General features: G+C 47.1%; 1 protein-coding gene across 1 annotated transcript in view; it reads right to left on the bottom strand.

The window, feature by feature from the left end:
• MAPKBP1 (mitogen-activated protein kinase binding protein 1) overlaps window positions 1-13088 on the bottom strand; it is a 119205-nt gene that overhangs the window by 38271 nt on the left and 67846 nt on the right. The window contains exons 6-13 of the mRNA XM_054161510.1: window positions 11517-11687; window positions 8144-8281; window positions 7142-7324; window positions 5845-6005; window positions 2525-2714; window positions 1412-1558; window positions 354-538; window positions 150-241 (exon numbers count right to left, since the gene is read on the bottom strand). Coding sequence (XP_054017485.1) covers window positions 150-241; window positions 354-538; window positions 1412-1558; window positions 2525-2714; window positions 5845-6005; window positions 7142-7324; window positions 8144-8281; window positions 11517-11687 — 1267 coding nt within the window. The remainder of the gene's footprint in view (window positions 1-149; window positions 242-353; window positions 539-1411; window positions 1559-2524; window positions 2715-5844; window positions 6006-7141; window positions 7325-8143; window positions 8282-11516; window positions 11688-13088) is intronic.

Raw genomic sequence — 13088 nt, 5'->3', positions numbered from 1 at the left:
TGTCAGGCTTTATTGGCCCATTGCTACAAGCCTGCTCTGAAATCCAGAAGTAGCTCATCACTGAAATACCTGAAATAGCATGGCTGGACATTCTGACTTGCTCACCACTACATTCCTATGTAGAAGGGAAGAAGCTCCACAGCATTTACCTGTATCAGGTTTGGAGTACTCCAGACAGAGGATCTCAGAATCATGGGCTTCCACCTTCAGCATTTCCCTCAGAGACTGCAACTCATATATCCTAAGACACAAAATGGCTGATTGCAGTGTGTTTAATAAAATTAGCAAGACCTGGTTTTGATTCATTTGGATTGCCCAGCCTGCAATCTGCAGCAGCAGCATTTTGGGATTACCTGAGAGTGCCTATCCTGTCCCCTGAGGCCAGGTGCTCCCCACTGGGACTCACGCAGACAGTGCGTATCCCCACCTTTGTATCCATCACTTGTGCATCAGCTTTCTCTGCACTTCCTGCTGTGTTGTAATCGGTGTCCAGAAGTACCTGAGTGTTGTCGTCTACATAGATGATTTTCATCAAGTCCTGAGAACACAACACACCCAGAAATATGAGCTGGTCACAAAATATTAAAGCATCGGCCCTAGAAACTGGGCTCCTGGCCAACACACACACTTCACTGGCAGCAAGGCTGCAGTTAGAGGGATCTTTTAGCTAGCAGCAAGCACACAGCCCTGTCATACTGCAGGATGAAAGTTTCACAGCTGTCTCACAATCACTCCTGCAAAAGATTTCACTTCAAGCTAGAAACTAACGGCACCTCCCACACAACAGACAAGCTCTGGGATTAGAGATCACAATACATCAGGGGACACAGTCAGAATCTGCCAAGACTTCTAGGGATCATCCAAGTCAGCCCATGCCTTTTGAGAACCAACAGAAAAAGCAGGAACTTTTTCCACTGCCAGCAGATTGCTGAGAAGAGGCAGGTCAGGGCTGTTGTGCCCATGGATCTTCCAGCTCAACTGAGAAAGGAAACAACCACCCATAAGTAATCACTGCTTGTTATCATTATCCTTCCTCTGATATAGATATCTCCCAAACCTCTGTCTTTATTTAATGCAACTTTTTCAAACTAATCTTGAAGTGGTTACATATCTCAGAGGAACAGCTTTCTGGAAGAACATGGCATGAGCCATTTTGGAAGAGATGAAGCTTGATGAATCCTTGGGTGGTTTCTGCAAACAGCAATAGTCTCCAAAACTCTTTCAGGCAAACTACCTTTCACCTGATACTCCCTTAGTGTTTTTTCATACATTTTAGCAGACTAGTGCTCTTTTACAGAGAAGCTTGTCTTGACTTAACGATCCAAAGAAGTTTGGGTATTAACTTGGGAATGCCTGGGCATGAGAAAGGGAAACCCCAAGGGCAGGGAGGTGATCGAACCCAGGCTCTTACATTGCTGAGGATGTTTCGGTGCAGGGCTGTGCCATGAATGTTGGAGCTCTCAGTGTTCCACAGGCGAATGGTGTTGTCGGAGGAGCAGGTGATGAAGGAACCAGGGGGGAGGCATGGCTGGTTGTTGTCCTTTACCTCTGGGTACATCTAAGGGCAGGTAAAAACAACCTCTGAATGAGACTGCCTGGCAGCTGGCATCCTAGACGCTGGTAGCAAGTTTCAAACTAAAGATAAAAGGGTTGTCCTCTGTATTTTGTAAAGGCATGAGCCAATCAGTTCTCCTAGTGAAAACATGCTTTTCATATTCACCTCATACAAATTCTCACTGAGCTTCCCTGAACATAGACCATCTCCTTAAGAAGCATGTGACAAGCCAACATCCTTTGTTTCCAACAGTTCAAAGACAACACCTTAAAGACTATGCAACAGCAATGCAACAAAAGCCTTGCACGGCTGTCTGCAACTTCCAACCAACACTGTCGATTGATGATGCAGAAGGAAAGGGTGAGATGCAATTAATAGAGTCTGCAATCTCTTCCTGCTTTCTTTCCACTTCCCCATTTCCTGACCACTCTTGGACACATTTCAGCATATTAACAATTACATTGTTTCCTGTTTTCCCCCTGAGGGAAAGCCAACTAGACAGACGTGAAGATGACAGCCACTTGGAAGGCTAACTCTGGATGTCCTTGAAGAGGTTTAGCAAGACCCAAAGTGAGATCTCAGCCCTTTTTCCTTTTTTTTTTTGGCTTTGGAGCACTTGCTCACCACTGACCTCAAATAAATTTTTGAGGTCAGCAGTAAACTGCTGTGCATTTTGTGAAAGGAGCCCCTGCACTCAGCTTTGCCCAGTTGTGCTCCTTATCCCACCTCTCACCTGTGAGACTTTTTCCCCAGTACCACACTGTTTCTACCACATTTGGTCAACCATGCGGCCAAAGAACTGGCCCCAGCTCCAACTCAAGCCCCGTAGCAACCACATGAACCACAGGAGGAAATTTAAGTTGAGACTCTCTCTCTGCAGTTAGTGTCCTCATTCAGCTTTGGCAGCTCTTTGGATGGCTTCCTCAGCTGCAAGCTGCAATCCAGCACTCATGTCTGCAGACAGCATACCTCAATGTTCCACACGCAGGAAGAGTGGTACAGAGCGGAGTACACCTTGCCCACTTTCTTCGGGTCTTTGACATCCCACACGTAGAGGCTGTGGTCATTGTACACGCAGGAAAGCCACTGGTTGGTGGGGTCAAAGGTCAAGGCAATTGTGTCTGGGTACTTTGCATCAGCCACACCAGAGAAAAGGCGACTGCACAAAGAGAGAACAACAGCCTGGTCAGCTTGTGCCCTCCGGGTGTCAGAGCCAGGAGGTGAAGCAGGAGTGCTCAGATTCTCCACAGGGCACTGGCGAGATAACAATATGCTGTGGAATGTGTAAGCAGGGAGTGCAGCTGGCTGGGAAGATTTGTCTCTTGAACAACAGAGTCCCAAAAGAAGCCTGGAAGTCCCATGGTAAAAGTAATTGGCATTCAACAAGTCCAAGTGCTGGGTGCTGCACTTTGGCCACAACAATCCCATGCAGAGCTACAGGCTGGGGTCAGAGTGGCTGGAGAGCTGCCAGGCAGAAAGAGACCTGGGGGTGCTGATTCATCATTGGAATGGGCTGCCCAGGGAGGTGGTGGAGTCACCATCCCTGGAGGTGTTCAAGAGGGGATTGGACGTGGCACTTGGTGCCATGGTCTAGTCATGAGGTCTGTAGTGACAGGTTGGACTCGATGATCCTCGAGGTCTCGTCCAACCTTAGTGATACTGTGATACGGTAATTCTCCTTGCCACCCAGCTCAGAGTCCCACCATAGACAGGCAACTGAGTTTCCCTGAAGAAGGGCCAAACAGGACATTTGATCATTACCAGAGATCATCATTTACTCCTGTACAGCCAGGTGGTAAAATCCAAGTCAAATAAGCTCAAAACACAGGGGAGGGTGGGGACCATCTCTTGGTGGGTACTATATTTGTTCTCTGATTGCAGGAACTGCTCTTGTGTGGGACCAAGCCGAAGAGCAAGTACTGCACTCAAAGACGGGAGCATTCTGGCACAAGGGACAAAGAAGCATTTCATTTCAGCAGATGCTTGTCTGACATGCTTCCCTTCCACCCCCACCCTACACAGCCCAGCTTGGTGCTGCTTAAAGGAGCTCACCAGATGGGAAAATGTAGATGGGTACAGTCCCTTCTAAATAGGCAAACTCTCCAATGCAAACTTAATACCAGAGGGATTCTGCAGAACAATAAAACCCCTTTTGCCCCAGGTTAGACCACAATCACACCATGTGAACCCTGTATGTCCTATATCAAGTCCTGCTGCCATGCACACAGAAAAGGAGCTGCTCTCATAACTTGAGGTGAATACAGCCATCCCACAGCACTCCTAATAACATCAGATAAGGTAGTTATAGCCTCAGTGCCAGGCAGTTGACAGCAGGTAATTTAAAAGGACTAATGGAGATGCAGGGATGAGGGCCAAAGCACATACAGCACACAAGACAATTTGAGTCCTGCTTCTGCAGGTACAAAGCTTTGAGGACTAGAAGAGAACAGCTCAAATCCTATGAATAAATCAAGTCACTGATACAACTGGGAGCAGTTCATGGCAGGCAACTGGCTTCCCACAGAGAAGCTCTGGCATGCATGGGAATATAAGGAGTCTTGTGTTGAGCTTCTTTGGAAGTAACATTAAAAATGTTAAAACTGCTGTTAAGCTTGTAACCAGCATCAACATGCATGTTTAAGAATCACATTAATATTTCTGCTCAGCTGATGCCTAAGAGCAGCACAGAGTGTTTTTAAAGGGTCCATGTACACAGTCGCTTGACTTCAGCACTAACAGAAACTGGTAACACCAGAAATTGAGAGAGTTCTTCTTCCAGCTTCCTAAATGGAACATCATTATCTCCTACTGATCCTCTGCAGGGAGACCCAAACAGAGAGGGACCTGGGGGTGCTGACTGACAGCCGCCTAAATATGAGCCAGCAGTGTGCCCAGGTGGCCAAGAAGGCCAATGGCATCCTGGCCTGCATTAGGAATAGTGTGGCCAGCAGGAGCAGGGAGGTCATTGTGCCCCTGTACTCTGCCACAACTTGAGTCCTGTGTCCAGTTCTGGGCCCCTCAGTTTAAGAAGGACATTGAGACTCTTTAACGTGTCCACAGAAGGGCAATGAAGTTGGTGAGAGGCCTTGAGCACAAGCCCTATGAGGAGAGGCTGAGGGAGCTGGGGTTGCTTAGCCTGGAGGAGGCTCAGGGGTGACCTCATTGCCCTCTACAACTGCCTGAAGGGAGGCTGTAGCCAGGAAGGGGTTGGTCTCTTCTCCCAGGCAACCAGCACCAGAACAAGGGGACACAGTCTCAAGCTGCACCAGGGAGGTTTAGACTCGAGGTGAGGAGAAAGTTCTTCACCAAGAGAGTCATTCCAGTGGGCTGCCCAGGGAGGTGGTGGAGTCACCATCCCTGAAGGTGTTCAAGAGGGGATTGGATGTGGCATTTGGCGCCATGGTCTAGTCATGATGTCTGTGGTGACAGGTTGGACTCAATGATCCTCGAGGTCTCTTCCAACCTCAGTGATACTGTGAGACTATCCAATGCATTGTTTGACCCTTTCCCTCAAGTTCTTACAAAAGGTTTAAAGAAAACCTGTGGAGACACAAAGGGGGGAACGAAAGATAAAGAAAAGAAACCCAAAGAGTATTTATCTGTAGACTTAGGAGCTCCAGATACCCAGTGGAATGTTGACTGGTGGATTTGTACACCTTTGGATTACTTTCCCCACTAGTGACAGAAGTGAAAGAGGGCAACAGAAGAACACTGGGAAAGTCTCCAACCAGGCCTGGCAAACAGCAAGACATGAAGGGTTTTCTTCAGCATAAGCCTTCACAAGCTAGCTGACAGACCTATATGGAAATCAAACTATCCACCTCAGAAGGTAAGAAACAGAGAGACAAGGCAGAAGATACAGAAGCAAGGTAGGAAAACAAGACAATGGAATGCACAAATTGAGGAAGAATCAAAACTACATTGCTACAGAGGACAGCCTTCAGCCCTCACCAGAGATAAGCAAAGAACTTGCCACAGTACTAGAACAACTGATGTGCACCACAGCATTCTGTGCCTTCTACCTGCTTGCTCATAGCAACCAATGTCAAAAGACCATCAGGCCCAAGCAACCCAAGGGAGAAGAGGAGCAAGATATGCTGTGTAGTCCAGCAACCAGCTGTGGGCTCTAGCCCAGCCATGTGAGGCAGGGCTTCAGCGACTCAGGGAGATCTACAACAGGCTGCCAGTTGTAATCCATAAAAAGGGCCCACACCAGATAGCAAAGATCTGGGGAGGGGTTCTAACCCCACAAGCCTCCCTTGTTTCCCCTCCACCCTTCTCCACGGTACCTGGCCTCAGTGATGCTCGCGATGTCTGTTCCCAGGAAGTGTGGCTTGGGCAGGGTGGTGACAAAGTGAAGGTTCAGAGGGTTAAAAATCCGCACGGTGCCATCAGCGCAGCCACAGAAGATGTAGTCGTGATTCACAGAGATGCAGTTTGCCACAGTGGTCTGGGGAGGACACAGCACACAAGAAGGCAAATAAGCAACGTGTTCTCGCTTCAAAGGTCACCAGACACACAACAGGGAGAAGAGCAAATTGACAGACAAAGGACCCATGGTCAGAAGAGCTGAAGTGAAATGAAGTCAAGCCCTGGGAGTAAGGAGACCCTAAAATTCCATCTTTCCTTTCTGAGGAGCTTCCTAGGAAAGGTGCATTGCAGATTCCAAGTGGTTAAGGAAAAGGCCCAGCTCCTCTGCCATCCATTGTGGTGGAGGTCAGGAGAGCTATACATTTGCTGAGTCTTACTCTGAATGTTGCTTTTTGTTCCTCTGTGACCTTCAGCACCACTGGCAGACCAGCAGCAGCACCTCACACCAATACATTACCTGTCACAAGGGACTAAGGAAAGAAAAGAATGGATTTTCTTCCCCTCCCATTGGGATCTGTACAAATGACAGAAAATGGCACAAAATGGAGTGTGGTGACAGGGGGATGAGTTCAATGCAAAGCTTTTTTCCAACTTACTGTGAAGCTGTCTGTATTCTGAGCGAGAGGGAAAGGCAGATTTTAGAGAGGAAACGAAAGAGAAGAAGAGGCATTTCACTTGAGTGGAAGCATGGAAAGATTCCCCCCCCTCCTTGATTTTAATGCAGTGGATCCTTTCAGGTGAGCATCTTGCAGGCAAATAAGCACAACCAAATTCTAACTATGGCGTAACGTGGTGGTTTAGAATAGCCAAACTAACCAGTACCTAGGGAACCTGCATTTGAGATGCACAAGCCAAGGAAAACATTGGTGGATAGAGAGAAATCAGAATCCTTCTAGAACTACTTTTCCAGGTCAAGCCAGGAGGGACAACACAGGGGTGGCCAAAGTTACACGAGGACACTGCTTTGCCAGAAGAGCAGTAACTGTAACGCTGAGGTTGAGAATGAAAGAGCCTCAATGATTAATAAACCCCCTTTGCCAAGCAGCAACACTATTTTTGCCTGGCCTTCCAGAATAGATCACAAAGTGGCAGAGACCCAACGACTTTCACTGCTGGTGGTCCAGCATCTTGCGCTCCCCGTACCCTTATTAGTTGTTGTTCCTGCCCTGCTTCAGCAGGCACAAATATTGCAGGACAGGAGGATGTAAAACTCACCCTCAGCTCCACCCATTTGTCCAGCAACCTTTTTTCATTGAATTCACAGAGCAGGCCTGAGGATGTGATACAGAAGGTGCTGTCAGCTTTTTTGCCCCTTCCACAAGCCACGTCCGCAAAGAAGTTGTTTCTCAGCTCTCCGAGCAATCCTGAGCGACCCAGCAAGGGGACTGTAGCATTGACCTAGAAATAAAATACAGTTTGCTAGAAAAAGCCTTGAGTACTGAAATGGCTCAAAGAAAGAGAGCTGCAAGCAGCCTCTGAGGAGAGGCATGTTTGACTTGCTGCAGACCTATTGGTTGCGCAGTGTATGGGGACCACCAGTAGCACAGAGCACTGTTAGTGCCACTGAAACTACGCATCTAAACACCCAGAGACAGCAGGGCAAACCACTGCAATAACCCTTCCATGGTCAACCCATGATTTATGCCATATGCCAAAGGAGAGCCCAAGCATGTTGGACTCAATGATCTTAGAGATCTTTTCCAGCTGAAACAATTCTGATGCTAGGAAGCAGGAACATCTGTTCATGAGCACACTGAACCATTATCATGTGTGGATTCTGTCCCTCAGAGAAGAATGGCTAAAGGTTTAAACAATCTAGCTGACACTTCACAGTAACACTGACAACCTTTTGAGATACTCATACTGACATCAAACCACTCTCCCCACCTCTATGTTCCAAAATGTTCACTGACTGCAGCTCTTTTCTGTTTTGTTGGGGTTTATTTCTGCCCTTTGGGATACGTGACTACTAAAGAGCAAGCATGCTGCTATGCAGGTTCCAGGAGCCATGCCTCTACCTCACTGTGGGATAAGACAAACTTTGGTGCTACCAACCCATAGGGAGACTAAGACTTGAGACCCAGGGGTAGAGGACTACCCTTGAATCCCAGCAAAACCAAACAGTTTCCAGTTCCCACAGCTCAGTGGGGCAAAATCCACCCTGCTGTAAGATGGAAATGCCTGTTCACAGCTTGGCCTTGTTGCACCTTCTCTCACCTTGGAGGTTTTGCTATCATCCAGGTACCAGAACTTGATGTGTCGATTTCCAGCCGTGACAAAGTAACTGCAGTCCTCCGAGAATGACACAGCTGTCACTTTGCTTGAGACTTTGTTGGCTGCCACTACAATGTTTTTCTGGAAACATAATTGTTTAGATAGCTTAATTTCTTTGCTCAGTGAACTCATTCTTCAATTTGCAATTCCAGGCACATATCCAGGACAAGTGCTGCAGCAGTGAAAAAAGATGAGGCCCAAACTATTTCCCCTTTGCCCCTGATTACAACCTCCCCAGCATGAGCTGGGAGCAGTGGTTTGGCAGATAGTGCAATTCACATTTATTTCCACTTCCACACTGACTAGGATGGAGAACACATCAGCAGGTACCACTGCCTGCAGGAACTTGCTGCCTGAGCCATGATAAACAGGTTGGTTTCACAATCACTAGAAGCTTGGAGCAAACCCATTTCCCTTTCTAAATAGCAAAAGCATATACAGGCCAGCACAGGAAGGAGCTCTCCCAGCTCTCAGGCAGCAAGGAGGGCCAAGCATTCAAGGTGAGGAACAGGTATTTCCTGCAGGGAAAACAGTACCTGATTCCTCCATAAATTCCCTCTCCTCTTTAAAAATGTGACATTGTATCAAAAGACCCAAATCACACACAAAAAAACCATGCCTGGGCTGGAAGGAAGAAAGCAGAATCTGCTACACTTCAAACATGCACCTCAAAATGCCAAAGAGTTTGGGAAATGAAGAAGAACATGGCAGGGACAGAAAACAGAAAGACACTGCCCAAGCAGAACAGTCTGATGGCAAGAGCTCCCTGTCTACAATACCAGCACTCATTTTTCCTCCTCCTGCCTTTCCCTAGGGATCAGTAGAACTGAGAATAAAGAAGTTTTGCTCTTTGCCTGTGGTGGGTTTCCAGCCATTCAGCACATTGTTGACAACAGTGTACCACTTTAATCCCCCTTCTGTTTCCTTTACCCTTCCTTTCAGGGTCTTGGTAGCTCCTAGTCTTACCAATGCAATGGTCTCAGCATACAAGAGCCCCACAGGACTGTGTGCTGACAGATCTGAAGCCCTATGAGGAGCGGCTGAGGAGCTGGGGTTGATTAGCCTGGAGAAGAGGAGGCTCAGGGGAAACCTTATTGCTCTCTACAACTACCTGAAGGGAGGCTGTAGCCAGGTGGGGGTTGGTCTCTTCTCCCAGGCAACCACCAACAGAACAAGAGGACACAGTCTCAAGCTGCACCAGGGGAGGTTTAGAATGGATGTTGGGAAGAAGTTCTTCACAGAAAGAGTGATTGCCCATTGGAATGTGCTGCCCAGGACGGTGGTGGAGTCACCATCACTGGAGGTGTTTAGGAAGAGACTGGATGGGGTACTTGGTGCCATGGTTTAGTTGATTAGATGGTGTTGGGTGATAGGTTGGACTTGATGATCTCAAAGGCCTTTTCCAACCTGGTTAATTCTATTCTATTCTAAACCAATTCCTGCACCATCACCATGGAGGACCCTTCACCCCAGAGTGAAGGAAAAGCAAAGCCGTTTGCATAAATTCTTTCCAAACAGAGAAAGGCTTAGGACCCTTGCAGACCTCAACATCTGGATCATTGCTGTGGCCTTTAGGGAAGCAAGGAGACCCCACAGACGACAGGGGGTTTCTTTTCCACCACAGTCAAACGACTAAGTCTCCCAGCCAGGAAAACCAGGGAAAGCAAAGCAGCAGCAGGGCGGACAGAAGAATGGCTGTGGTTAAAAATGCAGGAAAGTGCTTCAGATACATTTTCACATCTTTGACTTTGGTCAGGTAAATTCTCCCTACTTTTAGTAACCAGCCTGCAAAACAAAGGCTAGCTGGACCTCCTGACAGCAGAGTGTGGAATACATGTTTAAAGTGTGTGTTCCTCAGTGCAGAATGGTGAGATGATCCTCACCTCCCAAGCTGTTGTGCACGTAAGTATAAATAGCAGGATCCCAGCGAACAGAAAAATCTGCATAAGCAAGGGAAAAGAAAGCTACTTGTACTGTCTCATATATGCCATGCATTGTGGCCATCTCCAAGTCACTGCTTTCCTTTGTACAGCCAGAAAGAACCAAAAGGCTGAGCATTCAATTTCAAATTCACCTATGTTTTATCACTACACAGTTCAGCTATGCAAAAGAATAGCAAGGTCAAACCAGCTCAGGCAGGAGAACTCACAGTGAGATCTTAAATGACAGCACAGGAAATGTGATGAAGAGAGAAACATACTAAATGAGCACAGACTTAAAAGCTGCAAGAGATGAGAAGGCTCCAGGGAGACCTTATAGCCACCTTCCAAGTACTTACAGGGGGTCTACAGGAAAGATGAGGGAGGACTCCTTACCAGAGAGTGCAGAGGTAAGATGAGGGGTAACAGTTACAAAGTGAAAGAAGGTGGATTTAGAGTAGATATTAGGAAGAAATTCTTAACTGTGAGGGTGGCCAGACACTGCTGCCCAGAGAAGATGTGGATGCCCCCTCCATGGAAGTATTCAAAGCCAGGCTGGATGGAGCTTTGAGCAAACTGATCTACTGGAAGGTGTCCCTGCCTGTGGCATGGGGATGGAATTAGATCACCTTTAGGGCCCCTTGCAACCCAAACTGTTCTGTGATTTCATGACCTTGTGAGACTTAACAGAGACATTGAAGGGTTTTTTAAATCACACCTCTTTCACCTGAAGAAGTAGCCGGTGCCAAATAACTGCTTAGCACTTATTAATACAAAATCCTCCAAGCCTACTGACCACAGATGTTTACTTTCATATATGCAAACAGCACACACTTTAATGTTGTTTCAGAGTATGACACAGGCTTTGTTTCCAGAGCCCTGTCCCCACCCACGGCAGACAGTGACCTTCTACAGCTTTCACCTGCTGTGATTTTCCTGCATTCCTTTTCTCAGTCATCAAGGATGAGATCAGACTATCACAAACCCTGACACAACAAAACCAAAACACACCAAGAGCATCCACTACAGCACAAAAGAAATCCTTGGTTCATGAGTTCCCTTCCTCAACCTCACAAAGTTCTTTTAAGAGGCCGCCAAAAAGCACAAGGCTTTGACAAGGTTTCAGAGGCCAGACTGTTCCAACTGGACAGCAAGCTGTCACCTATCTCCAAGTATAAAGAACATCCTTTCACTGGAATTACTTAGACCTTCCCTAAGGGACCATGGTGCTTTCTCATGTACAAACTTGTTTGTGTCCAAGAATGTCAAAAAAACAAACCACAACAACAGAACTTCTAACAAGCAGAAAGCTGGACCTGCAATGGTTTACAGTCAGGCTCTCAACTCTTTTTCATTTAGCCATACCCTGTGGTCCACCCAACCTCCTGGAAACTTACCTTCCATGACCACACATTGACAATCATGTCATGCTGGTACCCCACTGAAACAATGTACTTGGAGCTGGGGGAGAAGGCCACACAGGCCACACCATACTTGTGCTCCTGGAGCTCAGCCACCTGGGTTCGCTCGGCCACATCCCATACTCGAACTGCTGGCATGTGCCCACTCTGGAGAGGACAAGAACCAGACAGAACAGGAAACATAATTCCCAAGGTCAGTTTTGACATCCTCACACACATTAAATGTTGGGGGGGGGGGCTTGCAGAAAGGTGTCTAGACAGCATACTCACAATACTCACAATAAGCATAAAGGTTCCTTCAATTATTTAAAGCCCATGTTGAGAGTGACAGCTTAAGAGTACATGCATTTCAACAGGTGTCTGAAAACATTCATACCATCCCCCTGCTTTGATCCTTTCCTTATGCTACTCACAAAACAGCCAGAGACTAGAATGCTGCTTTTGATGCTTTTTGATCTTTGCAATGGAAACTCAGAGCCAGCTCACAAAAAGGATTATAACAGATCATGCCTCTGGATTCAGTGAACCAAAAGGCCACCACATTCTTTGCTCCTAATGCAAGGACATGACATGACTTGGGATAACTATCACACCATTTGAACACCGTTTGAGGGAGGCCTTTGGGTGTTTAGCAGCATCATTGAGTACTGTGTCCAGTTCTGGGCCCCTCAATTTCAGAAGGACATTGAGACTCTTGAACGTGTCCAGAGAAGGGCAACGAGGCTGGGGAGAGGCCTGGAGCACAGCCCTGTGAGGAGAGGCTGAGGGAGCTGGGGTTGTTTAGCCTGGAGAAGAGGAGGCTTAGGAGAGATCTTCTTGCTCTCTGCAAATACCTGAAGGGAGATTGTAGCCAGGTGGGGGTTGGTCTCTTCTCCCAGGCAATCAGCACCAGAACAAGAGGACACAGTCTCAAGCTGTGCCAGGGGAAGTTTAGGCTGGAGATGAGGAGAAAGTTCTTAACAGAGTTTTTGGCCACTGGAATGTGCTGCCCAGGGAGGTAGTGGAGTCACCATACCTAGAGGTGCTCAAGAGAGGATTGGATGTAGGACTTGAAGCCATTGTTTAGTTAGTCATGAGGTCTTGGGTGACAGGTTGAACTTGATGATCTCTGAGGTCTTTTCCAACCTTATTGATTCTATGATTCTATGATCATTCTGTCACAAAGTTTAACACCCAAATACATGCTGCCTGAAAGAGTATGGGCAGGGAAGTGTCAGAGGAAAAGGTAACAGAGGCTCTGGTTTTACTCTTGCTCTCCAGGGAAACAGAGGGCCATAGACTTCAGAAATGCCAACTCAGCACCTTCTGCCAGACAATTCTATTCTTTTGTTTAATTGTTTGCTATTAAACCCAAATAAAACAAGGCACAAAAGACGAGCTGAAATGCTGGCCCAAAATGTGCTGGATGGGCAAATCCTGCTCAAAAGCCTGTTCAAGATTGCTCACTGAAGTCTGTCAAAACAGTAGCTTGCAAGATAACATATCCATGGCAACCTGGCAAAATGGCAGTTTTTCTGATCAGTTTTAAGTAAGTCACTTGATTGTGTG

The sequence above is a fragment of the Dryobates pubescens genome, chromosome 5, assembly GCF_014839835.1.
Source record: "Dryobates pubescens isolate bDryPub1 chromosome 5, bDryPub1.pri, whole genome shotgun sequence".
Lineage (NCBI taxonomy): Eukaryota > Metazoa > Chordata > Aves > Piciformes > Picidae > Dryobates > Dryobates pubescens.
The sequence above is the reverse complement of the archived record's forward strand: the minus strand, read 5'-3'. Positions and strand labels throughout refer to the sequence as shown.